Here is a 24,122-nt window from a genome sequence, read left to right as displayed (position 1 = left end):
ACACCAGCGATTCACTTAGTTTCCAGATTAGTCGAGCATATGGCATTGAGAAGCCACAACAATGGCAACGTATCACATATCTCCCATTTGCATTGAATCTGAGGCGAGTTGTCTCTCACCTGGTCCGGCACATTTGGTGTTCTTTAACACTTGGAGTCATGCAGGGAACTTTCTTTGTCTGAACATTGTCCTACAGCATTTGGGAGTTTAAACAAAGCACATACTCTGTATATGTGTTAGCCAATGGTATATGCACTTGCGTCAGAAATTAATTAGCACTTCTCAAATTTCTACATTAAATAGGTTAAATCAATTAACCTATGAGCTGTTCAAAACGTCTTACGCAATGAGAAAACTTAGTATGGTGTGATTTCGGTCCTTGCGAGGCGCTACCTATATCTATTAAACAAAGGAAGATTTGTCTGCATCCGCACTCCAAGTTGTTGTTGCACTGCTATGTCAACATCATAAGGCTGTAGACTCTCAAACTGCTCTGCAAACAAAGTTACGTCATCGTTCTGCGCAACAGTGAACTCGCAACAAAGCAATAGTTCGAGATATGGCCACTAGGTGACAGCACATACCTTGAGTGAAGAGCAAATCAAGGGTGCTAATTAATTTCTGACGGTAGTGTATGTATATATAGTGGCGAACTGGCAGAAACGTTAGAACGCCGGGCGAAATGCTTAGCGGTATTTTGTCTGCCGTTACATTCTGAGTTCAAATTCCGCCAAGGTCGACTTTGCCTTTCATCCTTTCGGGGTCGATTAAATAAGTACCAGTTACGCACTGGGGTCAATATAATTGACTTAATCTCTTTGTCTGTCCTTGTTTGTTCCCTCTGTGTGTAGCCCCTTGTGGGTAGTAAAGAAATAAGTATATATGTATATATAGCATAAAGGAATAGGGGTTTGGAATTGGAGCAGGTATGTTGTTAACACTCTCTTATAATCCAAATCTGGCTAACCACATTGAATGATAGGGAACATACAGAATTGTTTAAGATGGACAATTAAACAGTTCTCTTGATGGCTAATTCCTGAGTTTGCTTCATTGGATTTCGGCAAGAGTATAGGGAGTATGTTCTTTTATTCTTTTATTTGTTTCAGTCATTTGGCTGCGGCCATGCTGGAGCACCGCATTTAGTCAAGCAAATCGACCCCAGGACTTATTCTTTGTAAGCCTAGTACTTATTCTATCGGTCTCTCTTGCCAAACCGCTAAGTGATGGGGATGTAAACACACCAGCATCGGTTGTCAAGCAATGTTGGGGGAACAAACACAGACACACAAACACAAACACACATATATGCGATGGGCTTCTTTCACTTTCCGTCTACCAAATCCACTCACAAGGCTTTGGTCGGCCCGAGGCTATAGTAGAAGACACTTGCCCAAAGTGCCATGCAGTGGGACTGAACCCGGAACCATGTGGTTGGTAAGCAAGCTACTTACCACACAGCCACTCCTGCGCTGATATAATAAAAACATCATAAAGAAGACAGGAGAATTATACATCTTCTAAAGAATTATAAGTCTCCATTCTTCTTTGTGATGTCTTTTTATTTATATACATACACACACGCACGCATGCATACATGCACATGCTATGCCATATCACCTCGCACTCCATCACACATGTACACCACACGACCCCCACATTTCACTACCCCCAACACCATACCATGTATGTATTGACTACTATTGTATATGATTGTGATTGTGTTATTCTCTGTCTCTATTCATTCCAGCACTGTGCAGCTGCCTCACCTTACCCCAAACGTAAACAGGTTGTGGATATTCTGATACGGAAAGGTGCATTAGTTAATGAGAAAACGAGAGAGTAAGTTGTCTTATGTGCATACACACACGTGCGCATGTATGTGTGTGTGTATGTGTGTGCAAAATGTTTTTTTTTATGTTTTCCTATGTATTGTATTTACTCATACAAATCACACTATTTTGTACTTGATTTAACCCTTTCGTTACCAACCCGGCTGAGACCAGCTCTGGCTCTGTAGTACAAATGTCTTGTTTTCATTAGTTTTGAATTAAAATCTTCCACCAAAGAAACCTTAGTCACAATTTATGTTCTTAACACTAGCTGAATGATAACTAAGTTATTTTACTAAATTCTTTGTTATATTTAAAGTAATTCAAAGAAATACAGAGCATCTCAAAATAAATACGGTAACGGAAGGGTTAAACTGTAAAAAAAAGCTGAGGTGCAGTTTATACACAGGGCAAAGCTACGACAATGAAGGGATAAAAATGTTGTACTGTGATTTAACACTAAATTAAGGGCATGGTGTATTCATGAGTGAACACAGTATGTTTAGCAGCAGCTTCACATTATTTAAAAGTTTTGTCCACATCACTAGACACGTGTGTATGTAATCTTTTATACTTCATATACAGACTTCAGACAGGTGAGACTAAAGGTCAAGCAATTGATTCTGTCCATTTGTGACAGGAATATATTCTTGTTTTGTAACAGTATTCACCCAGGTGGGGTTAAGCCGGCTCCTGTAGGAGTTTCAGGGGATGATCAGAGTCCATAAAAACAGTTCCTATTTGTATTCGTTAGCCACCATACATGACCGGTGGCAGGCCGTTCTCAAGTTACATCTTCACGCCATAGGGTCCCTGCAGGTACGACCCAATGCCACTGGGAAGCCACTGGATTCAGGAACAGACACTGCCTGGAATTTACCATTGCCGTCAAATTAGCCAGGTTGTGGCACTAACACAGCCAGTATCAGACCTGTCAGCCTTGGGTGGCTCTACCAAGGACTCAAAGTCCCTGGTGGCATAACTCTGACACTCATTTAACTTCCTCACCATGATGATGTCATGGGTTGAACTTTGAGGAAAGAGGAATATATTGGAGTCTGATGATAAACAGAAGTGACGTTATAAAAATGGAGGCAGATTTTCTATAGCTGGATGCCCTTACTGTTGCCAACCCTTACCGGTTTCCAAACAAGATATTCACCCATAGCTAGACATTTTTCACAGAATGGAAACAAATGACAGTGATGCTCAGTTACAACCATCACATGAGGTGTTCCCTCTCCCCCACCACACCATGTGTTTGATGGGTTTTTTATTCAGCTTCTGTCTACCAAATCCACTCCTAGTGCTTTGGTCAGCTCAGGGCTATAGTATTTATATATGTTTATATCACTATGGGAGCACATTCAAAATGAAATAACTTGAGAAAGGAGCAGAGCGGACAATGTCATCATCATCATCATCATCGTTTAGCGTCCGTTTTCCATGCTAGCATGGGTTGGACGGTTCAACTGGGGTCTGGGAAGCCAGGAGGCTGCACCAGGCACCAGTCTGATCTGGCAGTGTTTCTGCAGCTGGATGCCTTTCCTAACGCCAACCACTCCATGAGTGTAGTGGGTGGTTTTTACGTGCCACCGGCACAGGGGCCAGAGCAGGCTGGCAAACGGCCATGATCGGTTGGTGCTTTTACGTGTCACCGACACGGATGCCAGTCAGGCAGCACTGGCATCTACCACATTCAGATGGTGCTTTTCTTTTAAAGTGTCACCGGCACGGTATCTTAACGACTATTTCCATTCAATTTTCATTTGATGTTGGTGTTGTTGTAATTATAAACAAAGCAAGTGACTTGTTTAGGTTCAAAAGTCTCGGTGCTTCTGGTTGATGAGACACAAACTTGTTGAAACATCAGCGTTCTAGAATCCCTTGCTGAAGTCACAAAAGGGAGAATTTGTTCTGTGATGCACACAATAGCGATTAGCATATTTGTGTTTGAATCTGCTAGAATGTAGTAAGAAAAAGTATGTCCAACTCATGACAGCATGGAAAATGGGCATTAAATGATGGGGATGATGATGCAAATGATCATTTCAGATCTTGCTATATACAGTGAAAAATAAGGATTTTTCTTAACTGTTGTTGTTAGGTGTTACCTTTAAAAAATGTGACAGCTCAATAATGCCAAATGAGTTAATTACCATTTCAATTAATTGCAGATCATTCTTGACTCCTCTTCATATTGCTGCTGATAAATCTCATTATGATGTCATGGATATACTTCTAAAGCATGGAGCACAGGTAAGTGATTGTTTGGTCAAGATTGGGGCACAGGTGTTTGTTGTCAAAAATGGTGGTGATGGTGGTCATGGTGGTGGTAGTGGTGACGATTGATTATAGTCATGGTGGTTAATGTTGGAGGTGGTTTATGGTGGTACTAGTTAATGGTGATGGTTGTGGTAGGGACATTAAATAAGAATGGTGATTGATAATGATTGGTGGTGATGAGGATTAGATGTGATTGAGCACCAGTTTAGTGATGGTGGTGGTGGCAATGGTATAGACTGGATGGTGATAGTAGTAATAGTAGTAGTGGTGATGTTGCTGGCTAGGAGTGATATCATCACCATCATCATCCTCATCATTTCATTTATCAGACTCTTCATTTCGCTTGCTCCGGTTAGCAGCATTTCATCCATCCTTACGTTCTGAGTTCAAATTCTACCAAGGTTGGCTTTGCCTTTCATTCTTTCAGGGTGGATAAATTAAGTACCAGTTGCATACTGGGGTTGATGTAATCGACTAGTCCCCTCTCACAAAATTTCAGTCCTTGTGTGTTTAGTAGAAAAGATTATTATTATTATTATCATTATTATTATTATTATTGAGTGAGAGAGTAAGTAGGGTATGCCATCAAAGTGACACTGGGGTACAATTATACGAAGCCCAGTATACCCATCATGACTACCCGTCTGATAAGGGTACACTAGGCACTTGCATCACAACCATATGTGCACGACATGGTGATCTCATATCAAGATAAACAGCACATGACCTTGCAGGTGGGGCCCAGTTAGAATTTTCTTCTGGTCAAGTAAGCCATCCTGCTCAAAAGGTCCCTGAATAAGGGTTGTTTAAGGATTTTGAAGAAAACACCCATGTTTCCAGAGGTGAATTATCCAAACTCCAAAGAATCCCTCTCAACACACGGCTATGATGCTCCCCAACTACTCCTGCTTGTGATCAGAGATGCACATATCGTCAGCCACTAAGGGACATGCTCGACTGGTTATGGTCAAACAACTGACAAGCAAATCTGTGGTATTGAGCAGAATATTTGCTGTAGCCCATCTTTTATACCAAGACAAAACAATGTACATGATAGCACCTCCAATCAGTTATGATCAGAAGCCACGAGAGCCACTGCCTGGTACTGCATCAGGGCATTTATTATTATTATTATTATTATTATTATTATTGATGGTGGTGGTTGATGTAAAAAAAATCATTAATGAAGATTATTTATTGATGATGACATTTATATTATTGACTCCTGTGTGATTGAAGACTTCAGTTTTTGGATTCCCTGGTGCCACGTCATTGCATCCAATAACATTTATTGATTCCCTCAGCTTAATAGCAATTAAATCAAAGAGAAGATTAAACAGTTTGTTTATTATATCTTATCTTTTGATCTTATAGTCTTTATCTCAGACCATGTTGCTTAATCCTAAATCAACACTGGCTGAGGAGATATATAAATAAAGGCATCCTTTGATATAGAATGTTGAGTCTTGTGTAATAGTAATGAATCATGTATATACTTTCTTCGCCACTGCTTTATTATGTTATATATCCAGCGGCAAACAGTCGTTTGAAGCTTGCATTGGATGTTTAAAAAAGTGGGGTTTTTTGGTATGAAACCAAAGAAAAAATTGTTTAACATGGAGAACTTATTGGCCTCCGTGAGATGTAAGAAGCCAGATTTGGTTAGTTTTGAACACAAAACGAGTAGAATATTTATTTGAGCCAGATTAAATGCTAAAAGGCTAATCGTACATTATCTTGCAGCTTTGAGATTTCGATGATGCGATTGCTTACTTTCACAATTGTAGGGTAGGTGTGAGAGACTGGATCTGGTTGGTTTGAACACAAAACCGGTAGAATATTTGGGCTGGGTACGGCTGGTTTATATGCTAAAGGGTTAAATCCTGATTTAATCAGAATCTACACCATCTGAAAGGTACTTTTAGAAAATTTCACTAAAAGATATCCATTTTTTTCTGAAATTCATGAGGAAACAAATTCAAGGTGGGGACACAGTTATTGTAGGTACACCCGTTATTGTATGTATCCTTCTCATTTTAAGGTGATAGTATGTGATTAAAAGGAGATTTGGTTGTTGATCACCCATATATGAGAGAGTGCTGAAAAGTTCCTGGCTTTGGGTAAAAGAAAATGCAAGAGGATCAGTTAATTATGATTCTATTCAACATATATTCCCCTCTCAGATTCACACACTTGTTATAATAATAATAATAATAATAATAATAATAATAATAATAATAATGATAATATTGTATACAGTGCTCAGGTGCACCACAACTTGTCAGAAAGTGCATATAAAGCATATGCAGTAATGTACAAATGTCTGGGAAGTGAACAGTGTATGAGTCAGATACATGCTTGCGTGTGTCTGGGGTGGGGGGAGAAAATCAGGTGTAGTGTTGGCGAATCTCAGGTAGCATGGAAGTTTTGAAGGATGCAGTGCTCCGACAACTAACAACTGATGCCGGCAGTTTGTTCCATGCTTCAGCAACTCTCAGCGTGAAAAAATGTTTCCGAAAGTTATGGGAGCTGTGCTGTTTTCTGACTTTGTAAATATGTCCACGGGTGTTAGACGGGTGGAGTTTGAAAAGGTGCTCAGAGTTATTGTTTGTAAGATGGTTAATAATTTTATGGGTGTCTGCCAAGTCATCTGCCAGACGTCGGAGTTTCAATGTGTCCATGCCCAGGGAAGTAAGGCGTTCAGAATACGGCAAATGCCTGATGGAGGGTATTCTTTTGATTGCACGTCGCTGAACGGCTTCCAGACAATTGATATCCTGGGCAAATTCCAGGTGTGGTCTTACCATAGCTATATAAAGCCGCAGATAGATAGTCGGAGAGCAACTCACAAAGGATTTGTTGCAGCAGTCCTTCAGTTTTTGTAAGTCCTGTAAAAGACTTATACCCTTAAAGCTATGAATTTTTCACCACCCTTTTGTATAATCTCCCACATTGGTTTGAATATAATAATAATGATGGCTATTGCTTATATTGTTGAAAATGTATTTTCACCTTGTTTTCACCTTCTCTGTCTCTAGGTCAATGCTTTGGACAGTCTCGGCCAGACAGCTCTTCACCGTGTCGCCAAGCAAGGGAATGTACAGGCTTGCCGTCTCTTGCTGTCTCACGGTGTCGACCCGACCACAATGTCTCTTCAAGGTTATACGGCAGCACAGCTGGCGTCTGAAAATGTCAAGAAAATTCTACGGGGTAAGTAACTATAGCAACATGTTGATGCTGTTGTTGTTGTTGGTGGTGGCAGTAGTGGTGATAGAGGAGGTTGCTATATGATGGTTTTACTAGCTGGCAGAAACGTTAGCACCCGGGTGAAATGCTTAACGGTATTTCGTCTGCCGTTATGTTCTGAGTTCAAATTCCGCCGAGGTCGACTTTGCCTTTCATCCTTTCGGGGTTGATAAATTAAGTACCAGTTACGCACTGGGGTCAATGTAATTGACTTAATCCGTTTGTCTGTCCTTGTTTGTTCCCTCTGTGTTTAGCCCCTTGTGGCTAGTAAAGAAATATGTTGTAGTGCTGGCGGTGAGATTTCAATGGTTGTAATGTGATAAGTGGAAGATGATGAGACTGGTGGCATCAACATCATCATCATGTCCACCTTTCCATGCTTGCTTGTGTTGGACAGAATTCATTGAAGCAGATTTTCTATGACTGGATGCTCTCCCTGTTGCCAACACTCATTTCCAAACGAGGTGATATCTTGACCCGTCAGAAATCCCAACCAAATCTCCTTCAAATGACATCCTACTGCCACAAAACAAGACACACTCGATAGTGTAGTCCTAGATATGCTATAGATGAATAAAGGACAAGGTGGTCGTGGCTGGAACTCTTTTGGTCACATGTCTTCCTTGATCAGAATCGACATGTGACTAAACTGGATTTTGGTCATTCTGAGTTCTGGTGTCTTTGACTAGAGACACTGGACGACACTGAAATACTGGTAATAAATATAACAGATTGACAATGATATGGTTTGAACCACAAACTTCTCAGCTGATTAGCGAGCCTCTGCCGCTGCCTCAATAAGAACAACAACAATAATAATAATGATAATTAATTCGTTTATTGGCCACAAGGGCTAACAAAAATCAAATAAAACATGTAAGGACAAAATACATGATGAAAGTTCCAAAAGGGTTTTGTCCATTTGTAAAGTCCTTGTAAAAATGCAAGATAACACTGAAAATATATCAAGTAAAAACTCCCAATAGGGGGAGGCGCTTTGAAAGGTTACTCGTGGAAAAACCCATAAAAGCCATGAGAGCCTGGTCAAAAGGGGGGTAGAGAGCCCCCTTCCTCCTTTTATATTACCTTTTTTTTTACATGATTTCTTTCATTGGCAACAAGGGCCCAAGACATGGAGGGCAATATCAAAGAAGTACAACACACAGAAACAGGTGGGGTTTACAGTGATAGAGGGACGAGACTATAACGTTAAAGAATATAACAAACGGATATTCTTTTATTGTTTTCAGTCATTTGACTGCAGCCATGCTGGAGCACCGCCTTGAAGGGTTTTAGTTCAATAAATTGACCCCCAAGACTTATGTTTTTAAAAAATTTGTACTTATTCTCTTGGTCTCTTTTGCTGAAACATTAAGTTATGGGGACATAAACACATCATCACTGGTTGTCAATCTGTGACAGTGGGGACAGATACAGACACATGCATGCACACACACACACACGCGACAGGCTTCTTTTAGTTTCTGTCTACCAAATCCACTCACGAGGTTTTGGTTAGCTTGAGGCTATGGTAGAAGCCACTTGCCCAAGGTGCCATACAATAGGACTGAACCTGGAACCATGTGTTGGGAAGCAAGCTTCTTACCACACAGCCACACCTGTACCTATATATATAGAGAGAGATTTGAAAAACAGTTCACTGAGGGTAATTCAGAGTAAACTCCACACGTAAAGTGTCCCAGATTACTCTGCCATTCCCAAGGCATGGGAAGTGCTATCTTCCTGTTTCTTTCCTCCTACTTAGAAAAGCATACTCAGAGTAGATCCTTTCAGTCTTGCCAGCCTCGTCTACCTTTTGATAAACATACTATAAGGTAGCACTTCCCTTTCTACCCTCACCTTCCTCTTCAAATCATATTTGAAGAATTTGATGAGAGCTTGTCCAGATAGGAAAGTGCCTGTCTTCAAACCTTTCTGGGATTTTTTCGCTTTGACCGGCAGATTTTAAAATAATTTCTTTGTAACTAAACACTTTTAAACTTCGTATACTGGTAAAATGTGTTACATAAAACATTTTTTTCTCTTGGCTTTCTCGAGAAAATTCTGTAGTTTGTAAGCTATGACACTGCAAATAATTGTTGTTGACAACAATCCAGAGATATTGTATTCACCTCAATAGACGTCATTGATTGGTTGAAATTGCTGAAATGCAAGAAATTAAACAACAAATAGCTTACAAACTACAGAATTTTCTCAAGAAAGCCAAGAGAAAAAGATGTTTTATAAACACATTCTACCAGTATACGAAGTTTAAAAGTGTTTAGTTACAAAGAAATTACTTTAAAAATCTGCCGGTCAAAGCGAAAAGATCCCTTGTCTGCTAAAAGAAGTTGGTGCGTCAATCTCTTCAACGGACAGCTGGCTTCATCTTACACGAGACGGCAGCTGTTCAATACAACCCCACGACATACAAATACATGCACACTGAACGATTGCATGACAGACGGTTTTGTCCCCGAAAACAATCTGGTTTCTGTAAGCCATGAATCATTCCAAGGGAGATAACTTGCCTTCCACCTCGTTAAAAATAATTTTGTTTTACGAGCAATTTTAACAGACCTTTGTACATTTGTGGCTGTCAGTCTCTTTTTTTATTTTATACCTTCTGATGCAATGGCTGCCAAATAATAAAAAAGTTATCGTTCTTAGCTTATTTCTCATGGAAATTAAAAATAAAACAAAATCTGTTTTAAAGTTTAAAATTTAGAAAAAAGTATAAAAAACTTCTTTGTTTGTGTGTAACAAAGTCACGAATAACATTTTCAGGCATGATTTTGTGGTTAAGAATCTTCCTAACTGTGTGGTCTTGAGTTCAATCCCACTTTGTGGTACTGTCTTCTGCTAAAGACCCAGGTTAACATAAGCTTTGTGAGTGAATTGGGTGGAAGGAAACTGACACTCTTCGTGTGTGTGGTTATAGGAAAGACATCCAGTTGTAGAAAGTCTGGTTCAGTTCCTGGCCTTACCAGCTCCTATCAAACCGTTCAGTCCATGCCAGCATGGAAAATGGATGTTAAATGGTGATGATTGTGTGTGTGTACATGCACATTTGCCTTGATGTCACATGTTTTCATATGCTATGGATGAATAAAGGACAAGGTGGTTGTGGCTGGAACTCTTTTGGTCACAGGTCTTCCTTAATCAGAATTGACATGTGACTAAACTGTGAAAAAAAAAAAACTCTGGCCTTGGGTAAATATTACCTTGCTTGGAATCAAGTGAAGTTTGGCGATAGGAAGGACATCAGCCTGTGGCTAATCTGCCTCAATATTCTGTCTGACCCATGCAAGCATGGAAAACTGGACGTTAAACAGTGATAGCAGCAGCAGTGGCCTTGCTTCTGTTTGATTTTCAAGACCTTTGTTGGTATGGACTTTTTAAAACTTTAAATCATACTTCTAGTTTGTGGACACTGGTATGGAGGCTCTTTGGCTGGTTTGTCACAAAAAGGTTAAAAATTAAGGTGTTGCTGAGAGAGAGAGAGAGAGAGAGAAAGAGATATAAAGGGAGATATATATGTGTGTGTGTGTGAGTAAGCGAGAGAGAGAAAGGGAGTTTAGGGTTAGGTAGATAGAAAAAAAATCAATTTTAGCATAAACCTAAAAAAAGAACTGTATTGAGGCTATTTTTCTTTTTGTCAAGTTTTAATTGTTTTTTTCTTCTTTTTTTTTCTTTATTTTTTCTTTTTATCCCCTGCAATATTACCAGAGGGTCCATCAATTGGTGTAGTTGAAGTTGATATTCAACTTTTAGAAGCAGCCAAATCAGGAGATCTGGATCTTGTTAAGGTAGATATTGCACTTTTATTTACCTTTTTCCTGCTGCAGATAAATTTGTGTTTTTTCATATTTAAAACTATTTCTTCAAAAAATTATTAAAAGATTATTTATAACCGGTAGTATAGTGGTAAGTATCCCCCACCTGTCATGTGGGAGACCGGGGTTCAATTCCCTGCTGGGGAGGCTTGTATTTTATAGGCTCAGGAGTGGCTGTGTGGTAAGAAGCTCGCTTACCAACCACATAGTCAAACCATCCAACCCATGCCTGCATGGAAAATGATGACGACTTAGCACACAGGTGTGGTCCTCTGGTAAGAAGTTTGTTTCCCAACCACATGGTTTTGGGTTCAGTCCCACAATGTGGCAAATGTCTTTTACTTAGAGCCTCAGGTTGATCAGTCTTGAGTGGATTTGGTTGACAGAAACAGAAAAAAGGGTAAAAGCTGGACACTCATACATCGTCTTTGAGGAGAGAGTCTGTCATCACACACACATACAAAAAAAGACACATATACATATATACTCTTTTACTTGTTTGAGTCAGTTGACTGTGGCCATGCTGGAGCACCGCCTTTAGTCGAGCAACTCGACCCCAGGACTTATTCTTTGTAAGCCCAGTACTTATTCTATCAGTCTCTTTTGCCGAACCGCTAAGTGACGGGGACATAAACACACCAGCATCTGTTGTCAAGCAATGCTAGGGTGACAAACACAGACACACAAACATACACACACACACACACACATATATATATACATATATACGATAGGCTTCTTTCAGTTTCCATCTACCAAATCCACTCACAAGGCTTTGGTCGGCCCGAGGCTATAGTAGAAGACACTTGCCCAAGGTGCCACGCTGTAGGACTGAACCCGGAACCATGCGGTTGGTAAGCAAGCTACTTACCACACAGCCACTCCTGGGCTTCTTTCAGTTTCCATCTTCTAAATCCATTTGCAAGGCTTTGGTTGGCCTGAGGCTATAGTAGAAGACACTTGCCCAAGGTGCCATGCAGTAGGACTGAACCTGGAACCGTGTGGTTGGGTAGCAAGCATCTTATCTCGTAGAAAACACTAAATTTTTTAATGCTTTTTTTTTTTTGTTCTTTTATATATATATATAATTTAAATCAATTCTTAAAATGCTGTGTTTTGTCTTGTAGAAATTGGTTACAGCGCAGCCTTCTGCTGTCAACTGCAGAGACTTGGACGGCCGACATTCCACTCCACTGCACTTTGCTGCAGGTTACAATCGTGTTAGTGTAGTTGATTTTTTGTTACAGAATGGTGCAGACGTACACGCAAAAGACAAAGGGTGAGTCTCTACGGCCAGACATCCTTGATTGTTTGGGTTTTTGTTTTGTCTTTAACACCCACCACTCTCTAATAGAATCATCATCTTTTGGAATCATCTTCAAAAATTCCATGCTTCCTGAAATTCACCAACATTACATCTTACGTCCCACTTGGCTTTTTTTTTTAATTAAATGACTCATTCGCTGTCCATTTCCTATGCATTATTCTGTGTGCATTTCTTGCTCTTTTGGCTAATTTTTTCACCACTCAATCATTCTTTACTCATCCTCACTCCCACTGTAATACAGTGCTGGTGTGATTGAGGATAGCAGTGGATACCACTGTGCAGTGTTTCCAGTGTTACTGGGGAATTCCATGTAATCTACCTGACCCCCCCCCAACACTCCACCCCTCCTTCCCTCATCCTTATCATCCTCCTTTCCACACCATCTTGAGGTAGATACTTAACCCCTTAGCATCCAGATTAATTTCTGTCGAATGTATTTCTTATTTATTCACATTGTCTTAAATTAATCATGCATTATCTCATAGCTTCAAGATTTTGACTATCTGATTGTTTAGTTTTAGAATGGCATTGTAGGGTAGGTGTGAGAGACTGGATCTGACTGGTTTGAACATAAAACAGGCAGAATATTTTGGCTGGATATGGCCAGTTTAAATACAAAAGGTTAACGAGCCTTATGAAACATGCATGTACTCCTATACCTTTTACCTACCTTTGGTATTGACATCCCCCATTCACTCTCACCATTTCTCTACCTCTTATTTCTTTATTGCCCACAAGGGGCTAAACATAGAGGGGACAAACAAGGACAGACAAAGGGATTAAGTCAATTACATCGACCCCAGTGTGTAACTGGTACTTAATTTATCGACCCTGAAAGGATGAAAGGCAAAGTTGACCTCGGCGGAATTTGAACTCAGAACGTAACGGCAGACGAAATACCGCTAAGTTTTTCGCCCGGCATGCTAATGTTTCTGCCAGCTCACCGCCTTTAAAATTTCTCTACTTTTTGTTATCCATCATTCTCCTACTTCTGTCCTCTCTGCTGCTGATTCTGTGTTAAAAGGTATTTAAGTGTAGCATAGAGTTTGGAGAATCCTGTAGTCTTGTCAAAGACATAACAATCCTCTCTGCTGCTCTGAAAGAAATTCTACCCTTACAGTCTGCATTAGTTAGACCCTCTTCGGTCATGAATGACCATGGGATTGCACCTAGAAAGTTACCCTCCGAGGTATAAGTCCGGGCAAGGTTATTTTATGGAAGGCCAGCAGTTGCCCATGCATACTAGCCTCTCCTTTCCACACCACTGATGTTATCCAAGGAAAAGGCAAAGGCTGATACAGCTTGGCACCAGTGACATCACAACTCATTTCTACAGCTGAGTTAACAGGAGCAATGTGAAATAAAGTGTCTTGCTCAAGAACACAACACACAGCCCAGTCGAGGATTCGAACTCACAACCTCACGATCGTAAGCTCGACGCTCTAATCACTGAGCCATGCAGTGGCATGGAGAGGGTAAGCTGGTATGCTGGTCTTCCATAAACAACCTTGCCTGGACTTGTGCCTTGCAGGGGAACTTTCTAGGTGCAATCCCATGGTCAGTCATGACCAAAGGGAGTCTTTGTGTATGTATACAAATATAATAACTTTCTCTCTCTCTCACATACATATTGCTATTATGCAAAAGTGTCATAAGTCCAAAACTTTGCTTTTTCAGAAAACGAAAAAATAGTTTTGCCATTCCATTTCTTTTTACATTAGCAACAGATTCAGCTTAACAATAATACTTCGTTTGGGTGCATAAAATCGTAACTCCATGCATGTATGACATTTTCAGTGAGAAATGCTTTTGCAAAGCTGTCGTATGTAGGACTTACTACACTTTTGAAAAATTCTATACCATTGTACTACACTTTGACACTTTTTATATCTTGGCATCTGAAGTGGCTGGAGATATGATAGTTTGACCAAAAGAACCGCCTATTGCGAAAAAATGCATTTGGCCAATTTAGGACATATGACAGTTTTTCGTAATAGTAACACTATATATTCTTGTAAATATAGTACAGAGGTTACCTGTGGCTATTGTGCTTCCTTCTAGTGTAACTCTGCACTAACTGCCCTTCATTCTAATATTGTGACTATAATACAATAACTGTATTAGTATATAATTAAAAATGAAGGAAGTTATTAATTTGTCTGTCTCTGTTTTTTTTCTTTTTCAGGGGTTTAGTTCCGTTACACAATGCATGTTCCTATGGCCATTATGAAGTCACTGAGCTTCTTATCAAGGTATGGATCTTTGCTATATTTTATATGTGTGTTTGCTTTGGTTGACACAGTGGTTAGAATGTTGGGCTCACAATCACGAGGTAGTGAGTTTGATTCCTGGACTGGGCCATGTGTTATGTTCTTGAACAAGACACATTATTTCATGTTGCTCCAGTTCCCTCAGCTGTAGAAATGGTGCCAAGCTGTACTGGTCTTTGCCTTTCCCTTGGATTGGAGAGGGAAAGTTGGTATGCATGAGTGACTGCTGATCTTCCATAAACAAACTTGCCCAAATTTGTGCCTCGGAGGGGAACTGTCTAGGTGCTACCCCATGGTCATTCCTGACCGAAGGGGGTCTTTATCCTTTGCCCTAAGTTTACACACATCACACTACATGTATGCACACACACACACACACACACACACACACACACACGGCTGCATGGTCAAAAAGCCTGCTTCAATCTCGCTGCATACCTTGAGCAAGTGTTTCTAACAGATGCAGATGTGGCTGTGGTGGAAAAAGTTCACTTCTCAGCCATGTGGTTTCAAGTTCAGTCCCACTGCACGATACCTTGGATGTCTTCTACTATATATACCCCTTGGCTGACCAAAGCTGCCTGAGTGGCAAACCGATACTGTGATGGACAAAATGTTCATTAGCATTTTGTCCGTCTTTATATTCTGGGTTCAAATTCCGCTGAGGTTGACTTTGTCTTTCATCTTTTCAGCATTGATAAAATAATTACTATTTGAGCACTGGAGTTGATGTAATCAATGTAGCCCCTTCCTGCGAAATTGTTGGCCTTGTGTGAGAATTTGAAACCAGTTTATGAGCAGGAACCTCAAATTCCTGCAGCTACCAGACTAGTTTACTGGTATCTTGCACAGTACATTAGTAATAAATTGGTATCATTTATACTTATACACAGATACTTGTATTTCATTTAATCATTTAAGTAAACTTAATATTTGTTTGGTTTAGACTGTGTCCCTAAAATCAGGAGAGGTTTTGGAGAAAGATTGTCGTAGCTGTATCTCTCACTCTTTCTCTTTTTCTCTCTCTCACACACACATCCTCATCATCGTCCACATGCTCTCTACAACCTTATTGTTTTGTTCTAACATAAGAAAACTTTATTTTCCTTTTAATGCAATAATCCTTTCCTGTGCAGGTGGCACATGAAAGAATATTCGAGCGAGATGGTTGCCAGTGCCGCTGGACTGGCTCCTGTGCAGGTGGCACGTAAAAAGCACCCACTACACTCTCGGAGTGGTTGGCATTAGGAAGGGCATCCAGCTGTAGAAACTCTGCCAGATCAAGATTGGAGCCTGGTGCAGCCATCTAGTTCACCAGTCCTCAGTCAAATCGTCCAACCCATGCCAGCATGGAAAGCGGACGTTAAACGATGATGATGATGATGATGAATTCTTTCTGCTAAAGACATAAGGTCTGAAATTTTGCTGGGGAGGGGACTAGTCAATCATATCGACCCCATTGTTTCATCATCATCATCGTTTAACGTCCGTTTTCCGCGCTAGCACGGGTTGGACGGTTCGACCAGGGTCTGGGAAGCCAGGAGGCTGCACCAGGCTCCAGTTTGATCTGGCAGTGTTTCTATAGCTGGATGCCCTTCCTAACGCCAACCACTCTGTGAGTGTAGTGGGTGGTTTTTACGTGCCAGGGGAGTCTGGTCACGATTGGTTGGCGCTTTTAACGTGCCACCGGCACAGAAGCCAGTCAAGGCGGCGCTGGCAACGGCCATGTTCGGATGGTGCTTTTTATGTGCCATCAGCACAGAAGCCAGTCAATTCATCGGTACTTAATTTATTGACCCTGAAAGGATGAAAGGCAAAGTCGACCTTGGCGGAATTTGAACCCAGAACATAGCAACAGGTGAAACACCGCTTAGCATTTTGTTCAGCATGCTAAAAACTCTGTCAGCTTGCTGCCTTCCTTTTAATGTAATAATGATATATACTCTTTGTTTTTTCTCCAGCATGGTGCCCTGGTAAATGTAGCAGATTTATGGAAATTTACTCCACTTCATGAGGCAGCTGCCAAAGGAAAGTTTGAGATCTGTAAACTATTATTGAAGGTTGGTTCTCATTTTGCCTTTCTTCTCATTTTGATGTTTTTTCTTTAAAATAACAGAAGATACTTCCTTATCTTTTACGAAACAGTTATTTCTATCAGTGATTACAAGTGGTTCAATGTTTAATTAGTTAACAAAGTTTCCGGATCTTTTCGGTTTGAACGGCAATTTTTTCTAGCGGTGTCATATGAAATTGTCACCCATAATTATGACCCTAGTATCGATCTATTGCATTTCAATCTGTTTTAGGGTTAGGGTTAGGGGTGGTTAAGGGGAAGGGTATCTTTTTTTCTTCACAAATGTAAATAAACCCAATCTGTTTCTTAAACGAGGGACATATTCATACGGCACAGAATGTTGTTTACCTCAATGGACGTCATTGATTGGTTGAAATTGCAGAAATTGAAGAAAAAAAACAAAAAATATCTTACACACTATAAAATTTTCTCAATAAAGCCAAGAGAAAAAGATGTTTTATAAACACATTCTACCAGTATACGAAGATTAAAATTTTTTAGTTACCTAGAAATTATGTTAAAATCTGCCATTCAAACGGAAAAGATCCAAGTTTCTCAATGTTTCTAACAGCAACAAGACATAATACACACACACATCACACATCACACAATGGTGTCACTTTAAACACAGCGGTATACCAATGATGATTATTTTAAAACTTCTTCTTGAGCCTTAAAACCCATAAGACTGGTTACTCTATATAAACAGCACTCTGTTGGTTACGACTGAGTGTTCCAGTTGATCTGACCAGTGGAACAACCTGCTCGTGAAATTGATGTCCAAGTGGCTGAGCACCCCACAGACACGTGCCATCCTTAACGTAGTTTTCAGGGAGATTCAGCCCGTGTACCCATGGCACGTAAAAGGGCACCATTCGAGCGTAATCGTTACCAACGTCGCTTCACTGGCACGTGTAAAAAGATTCGAATGAGGTCGTTGCCAGTACCGCCTGACTGGCCCCCGTGCTGGTGGCATGTAAAAAGCACCCACTACACTCTCGTAGTGGTTGGCATTAGGAAGGGCATCCAGCTGTAGAAACTCTGCCAGATCAAGATTGGAGCCTGGTGCGGCCATCTGGCTCGCCAGCCCTCAGTCAAAATCGTCCAACCCATGCTAGCATGGAAAGCAGATGTTAAACGATGATGATGATGACGATGATTCAGCATGACACAATGTGGGTTAACCAATTGGTATTCAGACCACTCTGTCAAAAGTAAGGCTTATTTATTCACATTGTTTTGAATTCATCATGCATTATCTTGAAGCTTTGAGATTTCAGCGATGTGATTATTTATTTTTATAATGACATTGCAGAGTAGGTGTGAGAAGCAGGATATGGCCAGTTTGAACATAAATCGGGTAGAATAGTCGGGCCAGATATAGCTGGCTTAAGTAATAAAGGGTAGAAGATGTTCACCATGGCCTTTAAGTATCAAATGAGATGGGTGTATTCTAAGTCATGTAGAGCCAAGTTAGTCTATTATTAGGTACATGTAATGCCATCCAAATGCATGGAGTGCAGCCAAATGGTAAATCTAGCCTTTGAATGTTAAAACTTGGTGCCTATCCTTCCTCTGGCACAAGGCTTGCCGTTACCAAATAAGGTCATTTGAAAGTAGAAGTTGTACAACTGTATATTGGCTTTTTCAAGATAAGATTTTTACAGGAAGAATTTTAATTACTACAGTGAATCAATACACAGAATCTACACATTGTCATTTGAAAGGAATGAGTGAGAATGTGTGTGTGTGTGTTTGTCTTGTACTTCTGTTTGTAAGTATAGACACAGATTTACATGCGTGTGTCCATATACAGATCATCATCATTGTTTAGCGTCCGCTTTCCATGCTAGAATGGGTTGGACGGTTCAACTGGGGTCTGGGAAGCCAGGAGGCTGCACCAGGCCCAGATATAGATGGATATGTGCTAATGCACACATGTGCACGTGTATGTGCATACACATACAAGGCCCACACAAGCTTATATTTATGTATATATGCATAATCCATGCACACATGTATGTCTTCTGCACACACACACAGTTGTGAGGCAAGATTTTACACTCTTTCAATTTTCTTTTGTAGCATGGAGCTGATTTGAATAAGAAAAACCGTGATGGCCATATTCCTCTTGATCTTGTGAAAAGTGGAGATTCTGATGTACAAGATGTTCTACGAGGTAGGAAATCTTTGATCTTTTGGTAACCAATGTGATTTTTTTTTTTTTTTGACTATGCCTGGATGAAGAGACGAGTGTCCCTGGCCACTACAGGCCCCTCTTTGACTTGGAAATTGATGTTTCCAGTGTTCCTTTTGAACTTTTGTAAGTTAGCACTTGTAGGGAGTATGTGGTGAGCAGAGAGTGATTTTCAGAGGGATGACATTCACGTGCGAAGGACTGGGGATGGTGATTAGTGTGGGGCATATGGGGGCAAAGTAAGGGTGGGGTGAGGGCTTGGACTCGGCAAAACTGATGAGAGCAAGAAAGACAAATGAAGTGTGGGAATGCTTGGGTGGATGTGACATGAACACACCCTGCCCGGACGAGCAGAGTCCATTACGAATTTTTCACTATTGTATTTAGTGTCCCCTTTTCCATGCTCAAGTGGGTCAGGCAGAATTTCTTGGAGCAGATTTTCTATCGCTGGATATCCTTCTTGTCCCCAACCATCACCTGTCCCCAAGCAAAGTGACATCTCCCATGGCCACACATGTTTTTCATGGAGGACTGGAATCAAACAATATCAATTGTATGACAATGATGTTAGGGGACACACAAACACGGGCCCATTACATGATGGGCTTCTTTCAGTTTCCATCTACCAAATCTACTCACAAGGTTTTAGTCAACTTGGAGTTATAGTAGAAGAGGTGGCAATGCAGTAGAACTGAACCCAAGACCATATGGTTGGGAAGCAAGCTTCTTCACCATACAGCTAATTCTGATGGCCTTTTTTCTTGCTGCTCGAGGAACTTGCTTGTGAGGGATCTGGTTGAGAATTGCTCATGGTTAAGTGGGTTGCAATGCAAATGAGGATGTGAGCAGCTAAAAGAGATAAGATTGATAAATGCTGATTGGAAGATGCTTTCAAAGTTGGTCACTCTTCATTGGAATCAGTGCAAGTTGTAGGGTTTGGTGTTTGGGTTGTGAGTGGCTGACCAAGGAGGGGAGAATGTTAGAGAACAATAACGAAGGGCAGTGCAAGGCTTGTTGGATGTTGTGGTAAATTGCTGCAAGTTGGTGATGCATAGAAATGTTGGAAGAGAGTAGTCTGTGAGTTAGTCACTCCCTCTTTCTGCACCTTGAAATGTGTAGAATTAAAAAAAGTCTCTTACCTGAAAAGCAGGTATGGCTTAGTTACAGAAGGGGCATCAGTAATATGTATTCGTTGCATTTGTGTATGTATACGTGTGTGTGGCAGTCTCTTGTGTTTGAGAAATACTGTTCTGCAATTTTTTGCTAAAGAACCTGCATGGATGATTTGTACAGGCGCATGGTGTGCCATGTGGCAGATGTCAAAGTGATCACAGGGTAATGTGAAATGAAATGTTTTCCTCAAGAATACAACACACCACTGCCCAGTCTGGGAATTGAAACCACAATCTTGTGATTGTTCATTTGTTCGTTAACGTCTGCTTTCCATGCTGGCATGGGTTGGACGGTTTGACATGGAGCTAGCTAGCAGGGAGCTGTCCAGATTCCAACTGTCTGTTGTGGCGTGATTTCTATGGCTGGATGCCCTTCCTAATGCCAACCACTAAGCAGTGTGTGCTGGGTGCTTTTTATGCAGCACCAGCATGGATGTAGAGACTGTCACAGTTGCATCTTTGCAGCAGTGGCACGGTTGCATCTTTTCAGCAGCAGTGGCACAGTTGCATCTTTGCAGCAGTGGCACAGTTGCACCTTTGCAGCAGTGGCACGGTTGCACCTTTGCATCAGTGGCACGGTTGCATCTATGCAGCAGTGGCACAGTTGCATCGTTGCAGCAGTGGCACAGTTGCATCTTTGCAGCAGTGGCACAGTTGCATCTTTGCAGCAGTGGCACAGTTGCATCTTTGCAGCAGTGGCACAGTTGCATCGTTGCAGCAGTGGCACAGTTGCATCTTTGCAGCAGTGGCACAGTTGCACCTTTGCAGCAGTGGCACGGTTGCACCTTTGCAGCAGTGGCACGGTTGCATCGTTGCAGCAGTGGCACAGTTGCATCGTTGCAGCAGTGGCACAGTTGCATCTTTGCAGCAGTGGCACAGTTGCATCTTTGCAGCAGTGCACAGTTGCATCTTTGCAGCAGTGGCACAGTTGCATCTTGCAGCAGTGGCACGTTGCATCGTTGCAGCAGTGGCACAGTTGCATCTTTGCAGCAGTGGCACAGTTGCATCTTTGCAGCAGTGGCACAGTTGCATCTTTGCAGCAGTGGCACAGTTGCATCTTTGCAGCAGTGGCACAGTTGCATCGTTGCAGCAGTGGCACAGTTGCATCTTTGCAGCAGTGGCACAGTTGCATCTTTGCAGCAGTGGCACAGTTGCATCTTTGCAGCAGTGGCACAGTTGCATCTTTGCAGCAGTGGCACAGTTGCATCTACACAGCACTGGCATGGGTGTGTCAGTGCAGCACCGACAGGTGGGTGCTTTTTAAGTGGCACTAGCACCTGAAAGGACAAGCCTGTATGTGTGGAAGACGGTGATTAACCCCCAGGCCATGTGTCCTTGCGTGTACAGGTAAACAATACCCCAAATAATGTGTATTCGGTTCATTTGAGTTAGCATTTGAAAGAAGGGGTGTAAAATGAACTGATTTGAATGTATATATATAAAGAGTTAATTGATGTGATTCTTCTTCAGGTGATGCTGCACTCTTGGAAGCTGCCAAAAAGGGAAACCTAGCAAGGGTACAGAAATTAGCAACCAAAGATAACATTAACTGTCAAGATACACAAGGACGGAATTCCACGCCGTTGCATTTAGCAGGTAAGACTTGATCTATAATGATAAACCTCATTAGGTTTAATTAGGATTGTGCAATGCCACTTACCTGTTTTTAAGTAAGCTTTCTCGGAAACAAAGGACTTGCATGATGGTGTGACGCTCATTTACGAGTATCACGTGAAGTCAAAGCAAGGAGACAATAACATAGACATACATGCTCATGCACACACACACACGCATGCATGCATAAATATATGATGGGCTTCTTTCAGTTTCTGGCTGCCAGATCCACTCATGGCTTTGGTTGGCCCAGGGCTATAGTGGAAGATGCACAAGGTGCTATGTAATGGAATTGAATCCAAAACTACGTGGTTGGGAAGCAAACTTTTTACCATATGGCCACTCCTGTGCATATGCATACATACATACATACATACATATATGTATGTATATATGGTTGGCGTTAGGAAGGGCATCCAGCTGTAGAAATACTGCCAGATCAGACTGGGCCTGGTGCAGCCTTCTGGCTTCCCAGACCCCAGTTGAACCGTCCAACCCATGCTAGCATGGAAAGCGGACGTTAAACGATGATGATGATGATGATATATATATATAAAATATGCATATGTGTGTGTATATGTGTATATAGAGATTGCTTTAAGAGACATGGTGTATTTTAATAAATATGCCTGTTCAAGTATCATAAAAGCATGAAAGTATTAGCTCTTTTGGTTGTGTATTTAAATTGATATATATATATATATATATATATAATATATATATATATATATATATATATATATGTGTCGGTGACACATAAGAAAACACCATCCGAGCGTGGCCGTCTGCCAGCCTCGTCTGGCACCTGTGTCGGTGGCACATAAAAAACACCATCTGAGTGTGGCCGTCTGCCAGCCTCGTCTGGCACCTGTGTCGGCACATAAAAAACACCATCCGAGCGTGGCCGTCTGCCAGCCTCATCTGGCACCTGTGTCGGTGGCACATAAAAAACACCATCCGAGTGTGGCCGTCTGCCAGCCTCGTCTGGCACCTGTGTCGGCACATAAAAAACACCATCCGAGCGTGGCCGTCTGCCAGCCTCATCTGGCACCTGTGTCGGTGGCACATAAAAAACACCATCCGAGTGTGGCCGTCTGCCAGCCTCGTCTGGCACCTGTGTCGGCACATAAAAAACACCATCCGAGCGTGGCCGTCTGCCAGCCTCGTCTGGCACCTGTGTCGGTGGCACATAAAATCACCCACTACACTCTCGGAGTGGTTGGTGTTAGGAAGGGCATCCAGCTGTAGAAACACTGCCAGATCTGACTGGCCTGGTGCAGCCTTCGGGCTTGCCAGACCCCAGTCGAACCGTCCAACCCATGCTAGCATGGAAAGCGGACGTTAAACGATGATGATGATGATATATATATATATAAATATTTTTTTATTATTATTATTGTATATGTTTATATGTATTGCAGCTGGATATAACAATCAAGAAGTTGCAGAATTTCTCTTGGAGAACGGTGCTGATGTGAATGCCATGGATAAAGGCGGATTGATACCTCTTCATAATGCCTCTTCTTATGGGGTAAGTTTATATACAAATACATACATACTTGCGCACACGTGCACACACCGAGTTCTTTATTATAATCACAGATAATGTAAACGAACAGTTATTTCCAAAATTAGTGGATCGCAGACACTTTATTTCAAAAATTATATATTCTATCCTTATTAGAATCAAAGCCCCAGATATCATCATCCTGCCCACTCCTTATTCACCATTCACTACAGCCACCCTTTAACCTACCCAATCCTTAAAATTGTTGCCCATCTTCCCCTCTCTTCACCCATTCCCCATCTCCCCCCCATACTCTTGTAACTTCCACCCACTCACATTTCTGGGTCTCTGGCCACTCCTTACCTTGAGGGTTCACCAAGACACCTCACCACCACTATTCTTGTCTCCTAACACCACCCTAATCACCCAACATCCTCTTCTAAAATGTGAGTAGTCATGTAGTTCCTCTACCACAAGAAACCCCTTCTACTCTGGCTCCTCTCAACTCCCAGCCTAAAGCCACCTCCTCTTGGTTCATAGTCTTGCAAGTTTCATGGCAATGTCAGTAGCGGTGGTGCCATAAAAATAGCATCCAGTATACACTATAAAGGGATTGGTGTTAGGAAGGGCTTCCCAATGTAGAAGCCTTGCCAAAGCAGACACAGGAGCACGATGCAGTCTTTGTACCCCATCAGATCCTGTGGGACTCTCCAACCCATGCTAACATAGAGAATGAATGTTAAGTGGAGATGATGGAAACT

General features: G+C 41.4%; 1 protein-coding gene across 1 annotated transcript in view; it reads left to right on the top strand.

The window, feature by feature from the left end:
* The window catches only part of LOC115223091 (poly [ADP-ribose] polymerase tankyrase-1-like), a 118,339-nt gene that overhangs the window by 71,665 nt on the left and 22,552 nt on the right, over positions 1-24,122 (top strand). The window contains exons 8-17 of the mRNA XM_029793505.2: positions 1,751-1,842; positions 4,010-4,091; positions 7,157-7,328; positions 11,094-11,173; positions 12,328-12,479; positions 14,713-14,779; positions 16,759-16,857; positions 18,957-19,050; positions 21,711-21,836; positions 23,276-23,385. Coding sequence (XP_029649365.1) covers positions 1,751-1,842; positions 4,010-4,091; positions 7,157-7,328; positions 11,094-11,173; positions 12,328-12,479; positions 14,713-14,779; positions 16,759-16,857; positions 18,957-19,050; positions 21,711-21,836; positions 23,276-23,385 — 1,074 coding nt within the window. The remainder of the gene's footprint in view (positions 1-1,750; positions 1,843-4,009; positions 4,092-7,156; positions 7,329-11,093; positions 11,174-12,327; positions 12,480-14,712; positions 14,780-16,758; positions 16,858-18,956; positions 19,051-21,710; positions 21,837-23,275; positions 23,386-24,122) is intronic.

Source organism: Octopus sinensis, linkage group LG22 (genome assembly GCF_006345805.1).
Source record: "Octopus sinensis linkage group LG22, ASM634580v1, whole genome shotgun sequence".
NCBI classification, from domain to species: domain Eukaryota; kingdom Metazoa; phylum Mollusca; class Cephalopoda; order Octopoda; family Octopodidae; genus Octopus; species Octopus sinensis.
Note: the sequence above shows the minus strand (reverse complement) of the source record. Positions and strands in the feature narration are given on the sequence as shown.